Below are 15,824 nucleotides of genomic sequence, written 5' to 3' on the forward strand. Positions count from 1 at the left end.
CTACTGAGGTAGGCCTCTTGCTTTTGGCCTTAATTATTCTTGGGTCATGCTGCCCTTGGGATGATGCCTGCAAATCTACTAACACCAAAGACAAACACTAAGGCTGGGTTTTGATTTGCCATATTAGGCTTATTTACTAGTCAAAGTGGCAAAGAAAGGACTACAGAGGTGCCAAGACCCTACCGCATTGGGCTGGCTCCCTGTCTATGGCCAGGGGAACAGGTAAACACGACAGCCCCAGGCCGGGAGTGTCACTATCCCCCCCCCCCCCCCCCCCCGTGGTCTCAAACCCACCTCACCACTTCTAAAAAACAGGTAAGGAGAGAAAGGGGTACAACGCAACTGTGCATCGTCAACATCAAGAAGCAGGAAAATCAAGCTCCACAGCACCCGCCTGTCAGTGAGGGGTGCCCCCCGAGACCCACCACCGCCACCAGGCTCCCCTGCCCAAATGGCCGCCCTCCCCCAGGCCTCCCGCCTCTCCCGCCGCCCCCGCCGAACTACAACGCCCACAATCCTCCGGGGCTCCGGGAGGGGGACGAACGCTGCTGCCCCATGACGTCACCCACCCCTCACCCGCCTCGCTGCCGGCTCGGGTAGAGCCCCCAGCCTCTCCTCGCGCTCCCGGAGGGGGAGGGGAAGGATGGCGGGCGCATGCGCCTTGTCACTTGGCGGCCACAGAGGGGGCGGCGCCGCGGCTGGTGGAGAGCATAGAGCGAAGCGGCGGTTGGCGGCGCAGAGCGGCCGTCTGGGGGCGGAGCGGCGCGGCCTCAGGCCCGGCTCTGCTGTCAACACCAGCAAACATGGCGGCGCGGCGGTCCCGCACCGCCTCAGGTTAGTGAGCTCCCTGGGGGCTCGGGCGCGTCCGAGGCGAAGCGCCCCGTCCTTTCCCCGCAGGGGGAAGGGGAGGCGGCACGGCGGCCGCCCCACACCTCCCTGGGGCACAGGGACAGCCTCGTCCCCATCCCGCTCCCGCGCCGCTGCCAAGGCGGGAGGGAGCGGGGGGAGGCGGCCCGGGCGCTGCCCCTCCCCCTCCGCGCGGCCCGGTGCGGGGGGGGCGGCGGCCCCGCCTCTGTCGCCGTGGCCGGCCCGCGCTGCCTGGCCTCGCCTCGCCGGCGCCCTGCGGCCGGGCAGGGGCCGCTCGCGGCGGGCAGCACCCCCTCCGCCTCTGCCCGGCGTTGAAATCGCCTTTCAGTGGCGGCGATGCGCGGGCGAGGGCCGTGGGTGTTGCCTCAGCTCCTGCCGGCTTAAAAACGCGGTGTGGAGAGAAGCCTCGGAGCAGAGAGGAGGCAGGAACTCGCGGGAGCCTGGCTCCGGCTTCAGCCCGGGGCCTGGAAGGCTGCGGGGCTGAACTTTCTAGGTTCGCTGTGGAAACTGGGAGCGGTTTCCTTAGCCTCCCTCGTCTCCACGTCTTTAACATATAGAGGCCTAAATATTTGTATGTAATTATATAGAGGCACAGTATGTCCAGTGAAACCCTTTTTTTGCACAGGTACAATTATATTGGCATGACGGGTGAGCATAATAGTGCGTCATGCAAGGAAGGGGATATTATGTATCAGCAGAAAATACTCAAGTGTTACTATTGGCCACACAACGTATTACACTTGCGTGAATTTTGGGTCAAATAATAATAGTTTAGGGACAGAATTAACATGACTAAAGGTCTACAAAATAATCACAGTTTTATGTTCTTCTCCAATTACAGAAGGTGAGCTATTTGCATCTGATACCTCAAAGCTGAACAGAAAGGATGAAACTAGCTTCATAGCATTATGGGTATTGCTATTTGGGGAACTTAGGTTTTAATACCAAAGAAGATTTAGGTGGAAATAAAATGGCAGTATTCATACCTATGTGTGTATGTCTTGCAACCTCTATCCTTTTACCTGTACTTCTAGGAATTTTAAAAATTCATAATAAAATGTTTATATCTCCAGTCTTTATAATATTTTAAAACTTTGGTCTGTGTAGAAAAGATGCATGTGCTTTCTCTTAAGTTAGACTGGTTTCTCATTGCTTAAGACCACAAGAGCAACTGTACTGTGTCAGATCAAAATCCAACATCCTGTCTCTGACAGCCATCAGCTGCAGGATGAGCTAAGAAAGATTACGGGGTAAGCATGTAATGATACTTCCTTAGAATCTTTCTAATGATTTTTCAGCTCAGGAACTCACTAGCCACAGTTGTTGCCTTTGTGTCTAATAGCTTTTGGTAGATTTTATTTTTTCCTTTAATTTGTCCTTCTTTTATTTGGAGTCCACATCAGTTATTGGTATCTACAGCATCCTACAACAAGCAGTTGCACAGGTTAACCAGGATTTTTCTGGGTGGGGGGGGGAAAAAAGGCACTGTTTTGTTTTGAAGTGGCTGCCTACTAGTTTCATCTGATACCCTCTAATTGCTGTACTTGAAGACTTAGGACATTCCTACTCATCTTTTCCATGCCACTCAGGGATTTTGTAGATTAGACCTTCCCTGCAATCCTCTCTTTCTCAGCATTAAGATTATAATGCCTCATGGCATAAAATTTAAAATGCTTTGTTTGGTTAACTGCTGGACCATAGATAGCCTATATGATGCAGTTTAAGCCATTGTATTGGACAGCCAATACCAAATATGATTCTGTTAATCTGCTTGTTTTTTACATAGGCTGTTGGTTTACTGCATAACTGAGTTTTTTTCTTTTTTTTTTCTTTTTAAGAGCATGAAAGTGATGATGATTCTTATGAAGTACTGGATTTAACAGAATATGCCAGGCGTCACCATTGGTGGAATCGTGTATTTGGCCGGAATTCGGGACCAATTGCAGAAAAATATTCTGTAGCTACGCAGATTGTAATGGGTGGAGTGACTGGCTGGTGAGAGAACATCACTTTTCATAGCTTGCCAGATGTTTCACTATTCTTGAAAGGTCTCTTTCCAAGGCTATTTGAAACATAAATGTATTTTTTCTTCTCTAATAGTATTTCCTTTTTTACTGATCAAGACTATTTGTACGTGAACAATTTCTTAACTCATTACTCTGGCTCATCATTCTAAAGTCTTTTGTAGTGTTGGTAAAACACACCTATTATCAAAGAGAACTCCTACCAGTTTTTGTGATAAATGTCAGAACAATAAAAATTCAAGGAATAAATGGAAAATTACTGTATATAATTTTTGTTTGTATGGAAAAGCATATTTCTTTACTAGTATAGATTTGAAGACCTAGTTATGATACTATGGCTAGGATATATTTTATAAAAATCTATAATTTTTAAAGAAATTAAGAAAAAAATGTGGCAGAATACACTTTAGTTAAGAGACCCATTTCATAGAGACACTTCATTTCTCTTAATTAAACTGGAGCAATTTTGAACAACTTAACATTGTACTCTCCTGTTAGCTGAAGAGAGATACCCTGATGTATCCGCAATGGAGTTACCCTAAAAGAATTTATGGTAATAGGTAGACAGTAAAATGAGAACTTAAATTGCAAAGTATGGCCACAGTCCTGTCAGTTACATCCAGTTGAGGTATTTGACTGGAATTTGTCTGTTCCACTATTTCAAAATTTTGAGTTCAGTGAAAAACAGAAAACATTATGGTAGTACACCATTTAAAATAGTGTTATGCAAGAACTAGAAAGTAAAACAGACTAAAAGCGAAACTGTCATGCACAGACTCAGTACAACTTTGGGGACTTGTAAGCATATTTAGCTTACAATCTGATTTTTTTTTTTTTTACTTGTTTTTTTAGCCTTAAAATTATTTTTAGAAAGTTAGATGATTTTTAGAAGGTTACATAAACATAAACTTGGAAACTTCTAGGGAATAAATAATGGGAGTCTGCCATCCCTAAAAGTGGCTTATTGAAAGATCTGGAAACTGTATATTTTTGTATCTGTGTGTGTGTGTATCTTATTTATTTATATCACTGTTCATATACAGGAAGAAAAAAATTCACAGTGTGCGTGTGTGAGGTCAGACACCAAAACAGGTGCCCAGAGAAATTACTGAACTGTCATCCTTGGAGATACTCAACACTTGCCTGAGTAGGACCCCGAGCAACCTGATTTAGCTTAGAGGTTGGATCTGACTTTGAAGTTGGCTCTGTTTTGGGCAGGAAACTGGACCAGATGACCTCCCGAGGTCCCTTCCTGCCCAGATTATTCTGTGATATCGATATCTGTGCTGTCCTCTGTTTGATGTGGAAGTGTTGGGAGACTACTAAGAAGAAATTGAATTCATAATTGCCACCTTCTGTTAAAAATAGACCAGGGCCATGTCCACACACAGAGGGTTTTTTTTCCCCCCTTCTTTCGGTAGGGATGTAATTTTTTTGCCTGAAATGGTTAAATTATGGGTTGTGTAGTTACTATAAATGGTGATATAAGACATTCCCCTTCCACTTGGGAATAGTTACAATTACATTGGCACTTTTATATTATTATATTGTGCTTTATTAAGGTGCTGGTATATTTAATAACAATAACATATAGCTGTTATGTACAGACAGAGCCTGGAGCCCCCAAGCTTACTTTAAAGGGGCCATCAGACAGCCATGAACTACTAACTATTATTCATATCATCTTGCATTAGAGGTTATTAAACGTTGTTTGTATTAACGATTAAAAATTTTTAAATGTGAAATGAAACACTTGCTTTATTAAACCAAAAACTTAGTAGTAATAGTTATCATTGGGAATTCTGGTGTGTGGCATTGTTCAGCAGACAACTTCACTGGACTGGGTTTTTTGTTTGTTTTGTTCTCCTAAGGTGTGCGGGATTTTTGTTCCAGAAAGTCGGAAAGCTTGCAGCAACTGCAGTAGGTGGTGGCTTTCTTCTGCTTCAAGTATGTAGAATTTCACGCTTTATAAGTTGGAAAATGTTACTTATTTAAACAATAGGAAAAACTCAGCTGCTCAGTAAAACTAAAGTAGGAAGGTTTCCTATCTTCATAGTCTTATCAGTCAAAACCTTACCATTTCAGCTGCAATATTGTGTGCAAAAGAGACACTTCCAAGAATCAGTGGTAAATCAAAATCTACTCAAGTCTATTAAGTAGTTTGTAATAAGCCAAAAGAAACCTTTGTGCAGACACTGAGATACTGTATGTGATTTGATATTGCCAGAATAGAGGAACTGCCTGTAAATCTATGGTTAGAAAGATCAAGGAATTTAGTCTGGTTTTTTTCTGAAATAGTTTGAGAATTTTATCAGTGCCTTAAGAAGCAGGCTTCTTTGGCAGTTGCCTGGAAGACTTGCTTTGGTCCCATTATGGAACCATGCTCTTCCCCTTTCTCCCTGTGCTGTCTTTACTAGTTATATATCTATTGAGCCTCTGAACCTGTGCTGACTTCTGATACCTTCATTGCATTCCTCTGTTCTACTGAATTTCAAGTCTAAAATTTTACAATGGTGTCATCTAGTGTGACCATTTACATTTTTCATCAAATATTGTGGTTAGGGGAGTGTGCATTTCCAAAAAGCTCACAAACTAGATTAAGTTAAGAGGCTTCAGGGCAGGAGAGTTTTACATATCTTTCTGTAGGTCGCCAAGTAATTTGTGATTCCTTTACTGGCGTTTTCTATGTCTTAGTATCTGTGGGCTTGTCATTTTTCCTCAAATCATTCTAGAGGAAGTAGTGGTGCCTACTTAGGTTCATTCAAAAAAATAAACCTTTTTTTTTGAGATGGCATTAAAGATAATTTTTTTTTATCCTTGTCAACATGGCCCTGGATGTTTCTGAAAAACCTGTCCCACTTTTACTTGTTCCCTTGATGGTTACAGCCAACCATCAATCAGGATGGTTTGTATAGTACCTCTGTGTGCTGCTGTGTAATGAATCACAATATCACAGTTGTGGGTACTCTTACTTCCTTCATGATTGTCTTCTCTGCAAAAAATTCTTAAGACCTCCAGAAAAAGAGTAATTGAATTGCAGCAGCTATTTGTGAGAATGTATGTTCTTGGAACTGTTTGGTTTGAGTTGTTTTCAACAGGTATTAAGCCTATTTTACTCTGAATTACTCAAAGCAGCACGAATGTAAAGAGTCAAAGAGGAATCATTTTGATATGAATCTTTGGAGTAGTAGTTTTCTTTCCACTACCCTTTTGTGCATTGATGGCCTCTTTAAATCTTTTGGAAATCACTAATTATTGGGCGTGTATCTAAACATAGGGATAATATTACAAGGGTATTGAATTTGAAATGGTTTAGAATCATGTGAATGTAAATTTTGGCAAAATGCGCTATGCCAGCAAATGAATCAATTTGACTGAGTACCCTGGAATTCTTAAGCACATGTTTATTTCTGGATCATGAAGATTTAAATCTTTATATATCTAGCCAGTGGTCTTGTAACTGCTCATCGTACTTTAGTATTTAAATGCTTTTCATCTAGGAGACTTAAAGATCAGAATCTGTCTTCCTGTATAGCATGCTAATGGCCTTAAAAATTCTTTTAATGAAAATTCTCATCTAAATATGACCTAGTAAATCACCGCAGAGCGTGCAGAACAGTGGCCTGCAATCTACTGGCAGTAGGCAGAATACTGCCTGCAAGATCTTTCAGCAGTGTCGTTGACCACAGGAAGCCGAAAAGTTAAAGCTAAGACCTATAGACAGTGGAGAATAGAAATTGCTTAAAACACATTATTCATGCAGGATCTTTGTTTGTTGAGCTGTGAATTTTGGGGAACTTCCCTTTACATAAAATAATTTGCCTTGCATTTATGAGTATCTGTTTTCTTAGTTGGTCTCATTTATAATATATCTGAAAAGGAGTATTATCTAAGAGGGAAAAATGAGTTGCGTATTTTGATTGAGTTGTCTGTATCTGTAATTGAGTAAGATCAGATTCTGTTGAAAGGGAATGAAGTAAATGCCTTGGTCTTTCATTTTAATTCAAATGTTTTGCATTTTAAAGCTGAGTCATAAATTGTACAGTGCAATTACATTTCTGTAGTCTTTAATTTTTTCATTTAAAGATCACACGTTGTGATTTTAATTTCCTTATGAATACATGTTTGACGCTTCCCCTGAGTAAGCAGAGGACCATTTCAGCATGATTAGAACCTCCTTTTTATCTGTAAATTTCTCTGAAGTTGCAGATTTCATTTGTATTCCTGTTTGCAATATTCGTATTGTAGTTACTTGCTGAAACTAGAAATAGGACTACAGAAGGCAAGATTGTTGGATAAAGCCCATTCAGTAAAAGCTTGCAGACCTGAAATATAAAAAGCATATTTTTCTTCAGCATGCAATGACTTTGTTTCAAGAAATCTAGTAGGAAATTAGAAGCAATGTATTTTGGAGTGTCAAGTTGTCCAAGGAACAAAAAGATTTCTCAGATGCTCATAAATTATCTAGAAAATTTTCAGTCTTAATACAGATTAAGTAAAAATAGTCTCAGTACGAAGAGAATAAAAATTGCATTAAAGCATTTGCATTGTTTTTCTAAATCAAGATTTTGTTATCTTATCCCATCTTACGTGCTGAATGTTTTCAATAGCTTAATTTGATTAATTAAGTATCCTTTTTTATTGAAAGAGACATAATTTTTCTAACATGCTGGTATAAGGCCAATACCCATGCAACATACTAAAGAAAATATAATTCATTTCTCAAGCTAAATATTAACCTAAATCCTTATATAGCTTTCAGTTTATAGCATGCAGTGTAGTGAGATTCTAAAGAGTAGGGAGGTATGAACTCAGTGTGGTTCTGCTATAATGAATTACTTTAAAACAATGGTTCTTAATCAGTGCCTGTTCTCTCTGTGTTTTTAAACTCATGTGTCCTTGATGCTTTCACTGCTTTTTGTTCCTCAGTCAACAGACAAATTGCAGCTTTTTCCATTTTGTGTTACCTATTATTTAATCATAAAATTATTTTTTTTGTTCAGCTATTTGTGCTTTCACTAGTATATTTTGCCTCATTCCATTTAAGGTACTGTAGATAGATTCACTTCAACCCTTCATTAAATTATTTTCTAACTTTAAAAAAATCTTTGCAAACAATACAAGAAGCAAAATAAACACTAAAATATGCTTGGCTATATGTTGTACAGGTGTTTGTTGGTGACTGTGATCCCATGTCATGATGATGGTGTGGCATCTCAGTGAAGTGGAGTGAGAGCAACAAGCTTTGGTGGGGAGGTTAATAAGAAAAAAGAGGGTTGTATTCATTTTTGTGTTGAGTATCTCGCTTGACAGATGTGTGCAGACTTTGAGGGAACATTCAGTGGAATAGGCAAAACAAATGATAGTTGGAAGCTTGCCTTTTAAAGAAATGCCCCACTTCTGGCAGGCTTTTCCTTGATATGGAGGGGCATTGCTTCTCTGCTTTTGTAAACTGGAGTAGTTTGATAGGTTACAGTGGAGCTATGCCAAAATGTAGTGGCCGAGGATTGATCCTCTGGAGTTTAACTCTTAAAAATAAATAAATTAGCAAATAGTATCATTTCTTAGTCCCTTCTTTGTACATTGAAGTTAGAGGTTTGTGAGATCTTGTTTTGGCAACTGGTCTAGTGAGGTGGAGATCGCTGCTTATTTAAATAATGGAAGATACCTAGAAGTATACCTTGCTTCTGTATGATGTTTAAGCAGCTGAACACAATGAGTGCTCATGTAGCTTCAGTGCTTGTTTGGGCTGTTTTAGTGTGGGAGAAATTTTGCTTTTGAGCAAGTTAAAACTCTTTTGTCCCTTCTTACTGTATACACTTTTTGCATTCTCTTAATGATGTTTAATAACAACAATGTATTTGTATGTCTTTCTAGTATCAATCCCAGACTGAGGTCTTCCCTTTAGATTCTCTGGGTTTTTTGATTACTGTAGGGAAAGATACAAATATTTTTAGTAATCCTGCACTGATGTATTTTTTTAATTGCAGGGTTTTTTTAAAAAAATTATTTTCAACAGTTCATAGAGATCTTGAGCCAAAATAGTTTATTAATGGGATATATGATATATAATGGGACCTATATGACTCTTCAAGAATATATAAGTATGGAAAAGATAATGGAATATTATTATTCCAGTTTATCTCTGTTATTGTAGGAGCTAGGCTTAAAAATATTAATGAATTTTAAAGATTTTTGTTTATGTGAATTTACTGTTGTAAGCAACCTTAAATGGTAAGGTAAGAGCTTTTTTATGTTTTATTGGAGTGTAAAAATTGCAGGTTTTGTCTCACTGACATTTGACTTTGGTGGGACTGTTTCTGTGCTTGTATACGAAGTTGTGTATTTAGTAGGACTGCAGCCAAAGTTGATGTGTCATTGGTTCTGACTATCACTGCAGGGAAGTACAGGGTTTTTTTCTCCATTATATATTTCATATTCAAAACATTGTCCTTTATTGGTTATTTTATACACGTATACAAAAACTCAAAAGCAGAACTTAAGATTTTGGCTACTCAGTTCATGGAGAAATGTAGTGTAACTTTTGTTGTGTAAACTGGAGTTTTGCTACAACTATAAGTTGTAACTGTTGGAGGGCTAAACAGAGCTTAATTAAAAACTTCTGCCTCATCCTTATGCTATATGGATAACTGAAACATTTCCAGTTAAATTAGAGTAGTCTTAGTGAAATGTTTCTTTCCAAGTTCACTTGGTTATATTTTTTTATTATTACAATTTTCAAGCAAGCAAATATATTAGCATTTTTTACATTGTGTTGAACTTTGTATAAATGTCCATATTTAAATTTCAGTCTTGTGAGTTAGAAGATGCCAATTCAACACTCAGGCCTTTTTGAAATTTGTGTGTTATGTTAGTCTCGCTAAATTCATAAAATAAATATTACTCCAGCATATAACATTTTTCTCTTAGTATGTCATTCAGTGACTGGATGCATAACCAGTACAGCTTTAAAACTTGCTTCATGTTTTCATACTGCACAGAAACTCCTTAATTGGCTATCTCCACCTACCACCAGTGCCTGCATAGACTAATGGGTTTGCATTAGACAGGAAAGGTCAATGAATTTGTTGCATCCTGAGGTAGGAAGCAAAGGAGCTTATAATATTTAATAAGTTGATTTTGCATTTATCCAATGCAGTTTTTATTTTCCATCAAATTTTGTTTTTAAATCTTGTGCAAAGATAGAAACTGACATGTAACTTCTTACACATCTGGTCTTTCAGGAACTCCATTTCAAATTCAGACAAAACTTGTCTGACTCTTGTTTCATTTTAGTTTCTTTAAGGATCATGGCATTCTAATTTATGGTGAAATATGTTGCTTAATTATTGTGACTAATACCAAATAAATTAGCTAGTCTAATTTTAGTTTTTTAATAAAAAAGAACTATATGAAAATTCACATTCAGTGCCTGTTAAGTGATGTGAAACATTTCCTTTTATGCCAAACCTATTAAATTGTATACATAAAGATCTGTTCCACAAAACTTGATTAGCTGTGAATTTTATTTACAATTTGTATCATTTACATAGAATGTTCTTACATAAATTACATGAATTTGCCAAACCTTAAGAATGATCTGAGAAAGCTCACTCTTCATACTGATTTTTTGTATAAAAATTACTTACCTGTAAAGTAATTACCTGTATTTATTTGTGCTAGCAATTAAAATTACCAGTTATCCTCACAATTTTTGTGTTTCTCTGTTAAATTTCTGCAGTCTTTTCCATTAATGGTTTGTTTTCACCCATTCTCTGAAGTTTCACTAAATTACCTTGAATATTTTTTGTAAACCCAGATCCTATAAACACTTAAGCACGTGTTTCCTTTGTGAGTTGTCTTAAGGCATTTGGTGAGACTGACCACATGGGTCAAGTAACATAATATCTTACTTGTCTTACTAAGATTTGATCCTGGCAACAAATAAGGCAAAGTGTTGGGATGATGGATTAAATGCTAAAAGTCTCATGGATGATGTTGAAGCATTTGGGAGTCTGTGTTTAAATGGGTATGAACAATCTCCAAAACACGTCCATTTTACTAATATTACAGGAGTTGTGCTCTAAATAGGTGATGTTATTTTTTTATTTACCAGCTTTGTTTTGTAGAAAATATGAGAATTCTGTTGTATCAAATACTTCATTTGTTGGACAGTTTAAATGATAAAAGACACAATGTTTTTCAGTATTTCTGTGGAAGGTTCTGATGAGCCTGGAATGTCCTGTCACAACTTAGAATTCCATGATCCTGAAAGAAGATAAAATGAAACAATTTTTTTTTTATAGTTGTCCTATTAATGTGCTTTTCTCTTTCCATTTTCTATAAGTAACAGTAAATATTTATTAATATTTTTATTTAAAGCTTCTATAAAATACACAGTGGAGAAGTTATGAAATTAATAAGTCTACTGAACTTAGCCATTGCTTGTTCTAATTATAATTGCTGTTACTGTGGAAGACTTTAGTGCTTGAAGCTTAGGGCCCGTTGTAGTTGTAACTGGAGCACTCTGTCTTTTCATGTATCTCTAATACAAAAAAAAAAAAAATTAAGAAATTTAGTAGGTGCTAAGATATTGTATTTTGACTCTTAAAATGTTAACTACAGTTGTGTTAAACACTCTTTATTTTTCCAGATTGCTAGTCATAGTGGATATGTAAAAGTCGACTGGAAGAGAGTTGAAAAAGATGTAAACAAAGCAAAAAAACAGCTTAAAAAGCGTGCAAATAAGGCAGCCCCTGAAATCAATACTCTAATTGAAGAGGTAAGCCTTAAGCTGATAAACTGTTTTCTAACAGCTTAGCTTTCTAACCTTCCACTGCAGGTGGTGATTAGCTGCAACGTGCAGTGCAAAACTTAGGAACCGTAAGTCTGATTACAATGGGAGAGCATCAGAAATAGTCTGCTGATTGTGTATTTTCTAAAAAGCTAGATTTTTCTGAAGAAGAGCCCACTGCCTATTTGCTGTACCTAAGTTCCCAATTTAACTTCCATCTGTGGCATTTTTTTCTTATTGTGCCTCTGGTTGATTATACTCCTGCCCTTCACTGCTCTTCCTTTCAGAAAGAGGATCTAAAGTGGGGTGCATTTACCATGATACTTCGTGGCTTTAAAGCTGCATGGAAATTTCCGTAATATTGACTGTTTATCAGTTTGTACTCCCTTTTGTTCATTTAACTTTGTATTTTGTTCACTTCTACCAGATAACAGGCAAATTTCAAAGTTCCTGCACTTTTACAACTGACCTGTACAGTCAGTATATGGCTTAGAGACTACAGTTGGCTTTGCCAGTTAGTTTTTACAGACCTGTGACTAGTGAGAAAGCCAGTAAACTCATGATGGGGTAAAAAGTTAAGACTTTTGTGGTTAAAACATAGTTGCTACAAAGATAAAAAGCAGATCTTCTTAGTCTGCTGATCACAAAACTACTTGACTAGGAAAGATTGACCTCTCTTTTTGAAAGAAGCTATAATCCCTTTGTAACTAGAATTGTATATTTATATCTTTTATCTCATTTTTATACAGTTAGAAGAATGTCTGTCTTCAGAATCTGTCAGTTACATACTAGGTTGAAAAGGGCAAGTCTGTGATACTGATCCAAGTGTCACTGAGGCCATTTCATTCTGTCATTTGAAGACATTCTTTTCATCATTAAAAAAATGTAAGGATGGCCAGATGTTTGGCCTGTTTTTACATACTTTTCACATGTCATATAGTCAGTCTAAGTTTTTTTTCTCTGTTACTCTGAAGCCTTAATTGAAATGTGCTGCAGACTAAACTAATGTTCTGAAATTTATGGTTCAGTACCTCTGGTTTAACTTGTATGGAGTTACAGTTAGATTGCTGAGAATTATCTTAAGTTATATTTCAAAATACTAGCATATTTTAAAATGAATTTGAAGCAGAGACTTGGGAGAGATGGTTTTCTAACTTCTTTGGTACCCCAAATAGCTTACCCACTTCTGTTCTATTTCCCTGCAGAAATGGGTGGGACAAGATGGATTTTGTTTTTCAAGTTACCATACTGTTTTTTTTCTAATATGTACTAGTATGTAATCTAAAGTGTTTGAAGTAAAGGATTTACAAAATGTCTGCCACATTGTGGTAGAGATGCATGTGTCTGATGTAACATGTTATATCCTGTGTTATTACTTTATGAAATATATACAAAAGTTGTCGTACAGAAGCATTTTTTGTTAGGCTAAGTTATTAGGAAGCTGGCTTATAAAGAACTGAAGTGTATTTTTTTCCAATGCCTTAGTCTTCCAAAAACTAGTCCTTTTTGCATTTTTTTTTCATGTGGTTAAAACTGAAATGATGGTAATGATTTCATTTCTAGTTTGGTTTTTTTTTTGCCAAAGGAGTTTGTAGTGTATGTATATATTTTTTTTTAATCAAAAAGAATAGTATTGACATGGAATTGCTATGACAATTCCTATGTTAACTGTATTGTTAAAGATGGCTGAGAGTCAATTTGTTCTCCACTGGCTCCAGCAGTTGCCTCAGACTCCTTATTTTACATGTTTTTAAACACATTGCTTTTTCCCCCCATAGTTTTGGTATTCCTGTTTCCAGACAGCTGTGATAAAAGTATGTTTACGTTAGTAAATGTTACAGTCAGATGCAGTAAACTCAATTTTTTTACAAATTATTTTTCTTCTCAGTCAACAGAATTTATCAAGCAGAACATCGTGGTGTCCAGTGGATTTGTTGGAGGCTTTCTGTTAGGCCTTGCATCTTAAGGACCTGAATTGTCTCTTCCTGATGGCTTTGACGTCAGCAAAGAACAGTTGCAGTGACGCACTGTCTTAAAGCAGTGTGGGTCACTGGGCCCTGCAGAGCAAGACGAATGGACTAGCTAGACAGTTTGAAAGCTTTTACATTTTAGGCTTTTGCCTTTTGAAGCTTGGCAAAACCAGGATTTGCTGAAAAACTGTGCAATGTGCTCCTTATAGCATTTCTGGGCAGAACTGTTTCATCTTCATCATGACTCTCTTTATCTATGACCATTCAAGATCTAGCATTTTTAAAATGTCATTCTTGAAATATAGATAAGTAACCATATTATAAGAAGGAAAGCTCCATTTCTGTTTTTTCAATTAAATATTGTTTATTTTAAAAGTATTTTCTTCATGCTGCAGTATATAGTATCAATGACTCCCTAATGTATATGATATTGTAATTTCAGCCTCCTGGCTGACCATGTTCCTTAGAAGTCACTGCAATAATCTATAAATCTGTAATACCTTTTTACAGAGTATTAAATAACGAAGAATCATGAGCTTATTAAAGGCAAAAATCAACTTTGAGTCTAGCCTTTGTATACATTAGAGAATAAGAGTCTCATTTTTTAACATATAGGCATGGGATAGAGGTATTTGCCAAGATATTTGTGATATTTTTATGCTAAGTAAATGTATGTATGTTATTTTTCCCAAATGTGTAGTCATGCTTAAATTCATTGATACAGCTGTAGTAAACAGATATTGCAAATGCAGACTTCACAATGATTTGATGCCTAATCGTTTTACACCTAGTAATTCATGGAGGATGTTTCAGACTTCAGCAGATGGTAAAATGGAGCGTTGAGGTTTTTGTTTGAGTACGTTGCAAGTGGTAGTACTTTGTCGTGCTTCGTAGCATGTCAGTACAACGTAGCCTGAATGAACTGAAGGCTGCTTTTGTCCATTTTAGCTGGAAATGATACTCACTTTGGTATTTACCTCTACTGCTGCTCTACTTCTTCTCAAAGTAGACAGGGTTTTTTTTGTTTTTTTCTTTGTTTTTTTTTTTTTTTTACAATTGTCACTTAATTTGACTTATGTCCAGGGTGTCAGCTATGAAGCACTAGGATATAGATTGGCTTCAGTTAGCTTATTGGAAGAATGCCTATTTCCTCTGAAACGTGGGAAAGCAAATGGGTCTTAATCTGCTCTGTTTGCTGCCTCTGTCTTTTCACAGATCAAAGCAGGAAACAGATTCTAAAGGGGATGGGAGGCATAACTCTGGATAGGCTGGAAAATTTGAAGTAGGCTTTTCAGGTCATTTTAGTAATTTGTTACTAGATTACTCAAAAGAAGCTGGGAATCTAAAAAATGTTCCATGCATTTCTCTCCCTTTCAAACTTGTGAACCTTTTAGAAATAGAATCCTCCCACCCAAGAAAATGTGGTTTGCTTTCTCCTGATTTCTCTGCTTCTTACTGTACCAGTGAGTGACTTACTGTACCAGTGAGTGACTTACTGTACCAGTGAGTGACTTACTGCACCAGTGAGTTAATGTGGAATTGAGTCTTTCTCATGCAGGTTCTCTTGGGTACGTGTTCACTTGTACATCTGGTGCTAATGAATCACTAGTGCTATTTGGACATGAACATTTGATGTACAGGACATCTGATGGATGTCCATCAGATGGACTCTACATGAAAGGCATTTGGCAGAGTGGCCTGGTATATATTTAGATCCATGCATCTGTTGACTTCAGAGGCCTGTATTGTAGGTTAAATTCATATGCATGCTTCTGGCCAAGTTGAATAAGTCGTGAAACACGTCATGCATACCTGCAAGGTTTAAGGGTTTAGTTAAGACAAAATCTGCTTAAGATTTTGGATATCTAAACTTAAAAAAATAAAAATAACAAGGAGCATAAATGACTGCCAATAACATGTTATCATCTGAAACATGGTTTTTGAAAAGTAAATATCTAAAGCTATGTAAACACAATTGTTGTAGTTTATTGGAAGTGGGAAATCCGTGGTCATCTGGGATTGAAGAAAAGAAGGATGAAAATGTTAAAGTGCTAAAAAGTTCCTTTGCCTTAGTATTCAGGGCAAAGGATATTGAGAAGATGACCACCATGTTCTTTTCTGCTGATGAAGATGAAGCTAATGGATTTTAGTCGGAGTTACTGAAGACAA

The 15,824-nt window shown here is 37.5% G+C and overlaps 1 protein-coding gene across 2 annotated transcripts; it reads left to right on the forward strand.

Annotated features, from left to right (window-relative positions):
* Nucleotides 1–550: 550 nt before the first annotated feature.
* On the forward strand, nt 551–14,218 carry FUNDC1 (FUN14 domain containing 1). 2 transcript variants are annotated; one of them, XM_064497314.1, is made up of 5 exons: nt 551–834; nt 2,706–2,862; nt 4,763–4,838; nt 11,545–11,673; nt 12,435–12,546. In XM_064497314.1, exons 1-5 carry the CDS (start codon nt 804–806, stop codon nt 12,480–12,482), a joined length of 441 nt encoding a protein of 146 aa, XP_064353384.1. In that variant the 5' UTR covers nt 551–803; the 3' UTR covers nt 12,483–12,546. The 2 variants fall into 2 exon arrangements, with proteins under 2 accessions (XP_064353384.1, XP_025953777.1); XM_026097992.2 differs by lacking the exon at nt 12,435–12,546 and adding an exon at nt 13,574–14,218 and having other exon boundaries at nt 562–834.
* The last annotated feature ends 1,606 nt before the right edge of the window (nt 14,219–15,824 follow it).

The sequence above is a fragment of the Dromaius novaehollandiae genome, chromosome 1 (assembly GCF_036370855.1).
Source record: "Dromaius novaehollandiae isolate bDroNov1 chromosome 1, bDroNov1.hap1, whole genome shotgun sequence".
In the NCBI taxonomy this organism is placed as follows: domain Eukaryota; kingdom Metazoa; phylum Chordata; class Aves; order Casuariiformes; family Dromaiidae; genus Dromaius; species Dromaius novaehollandiae.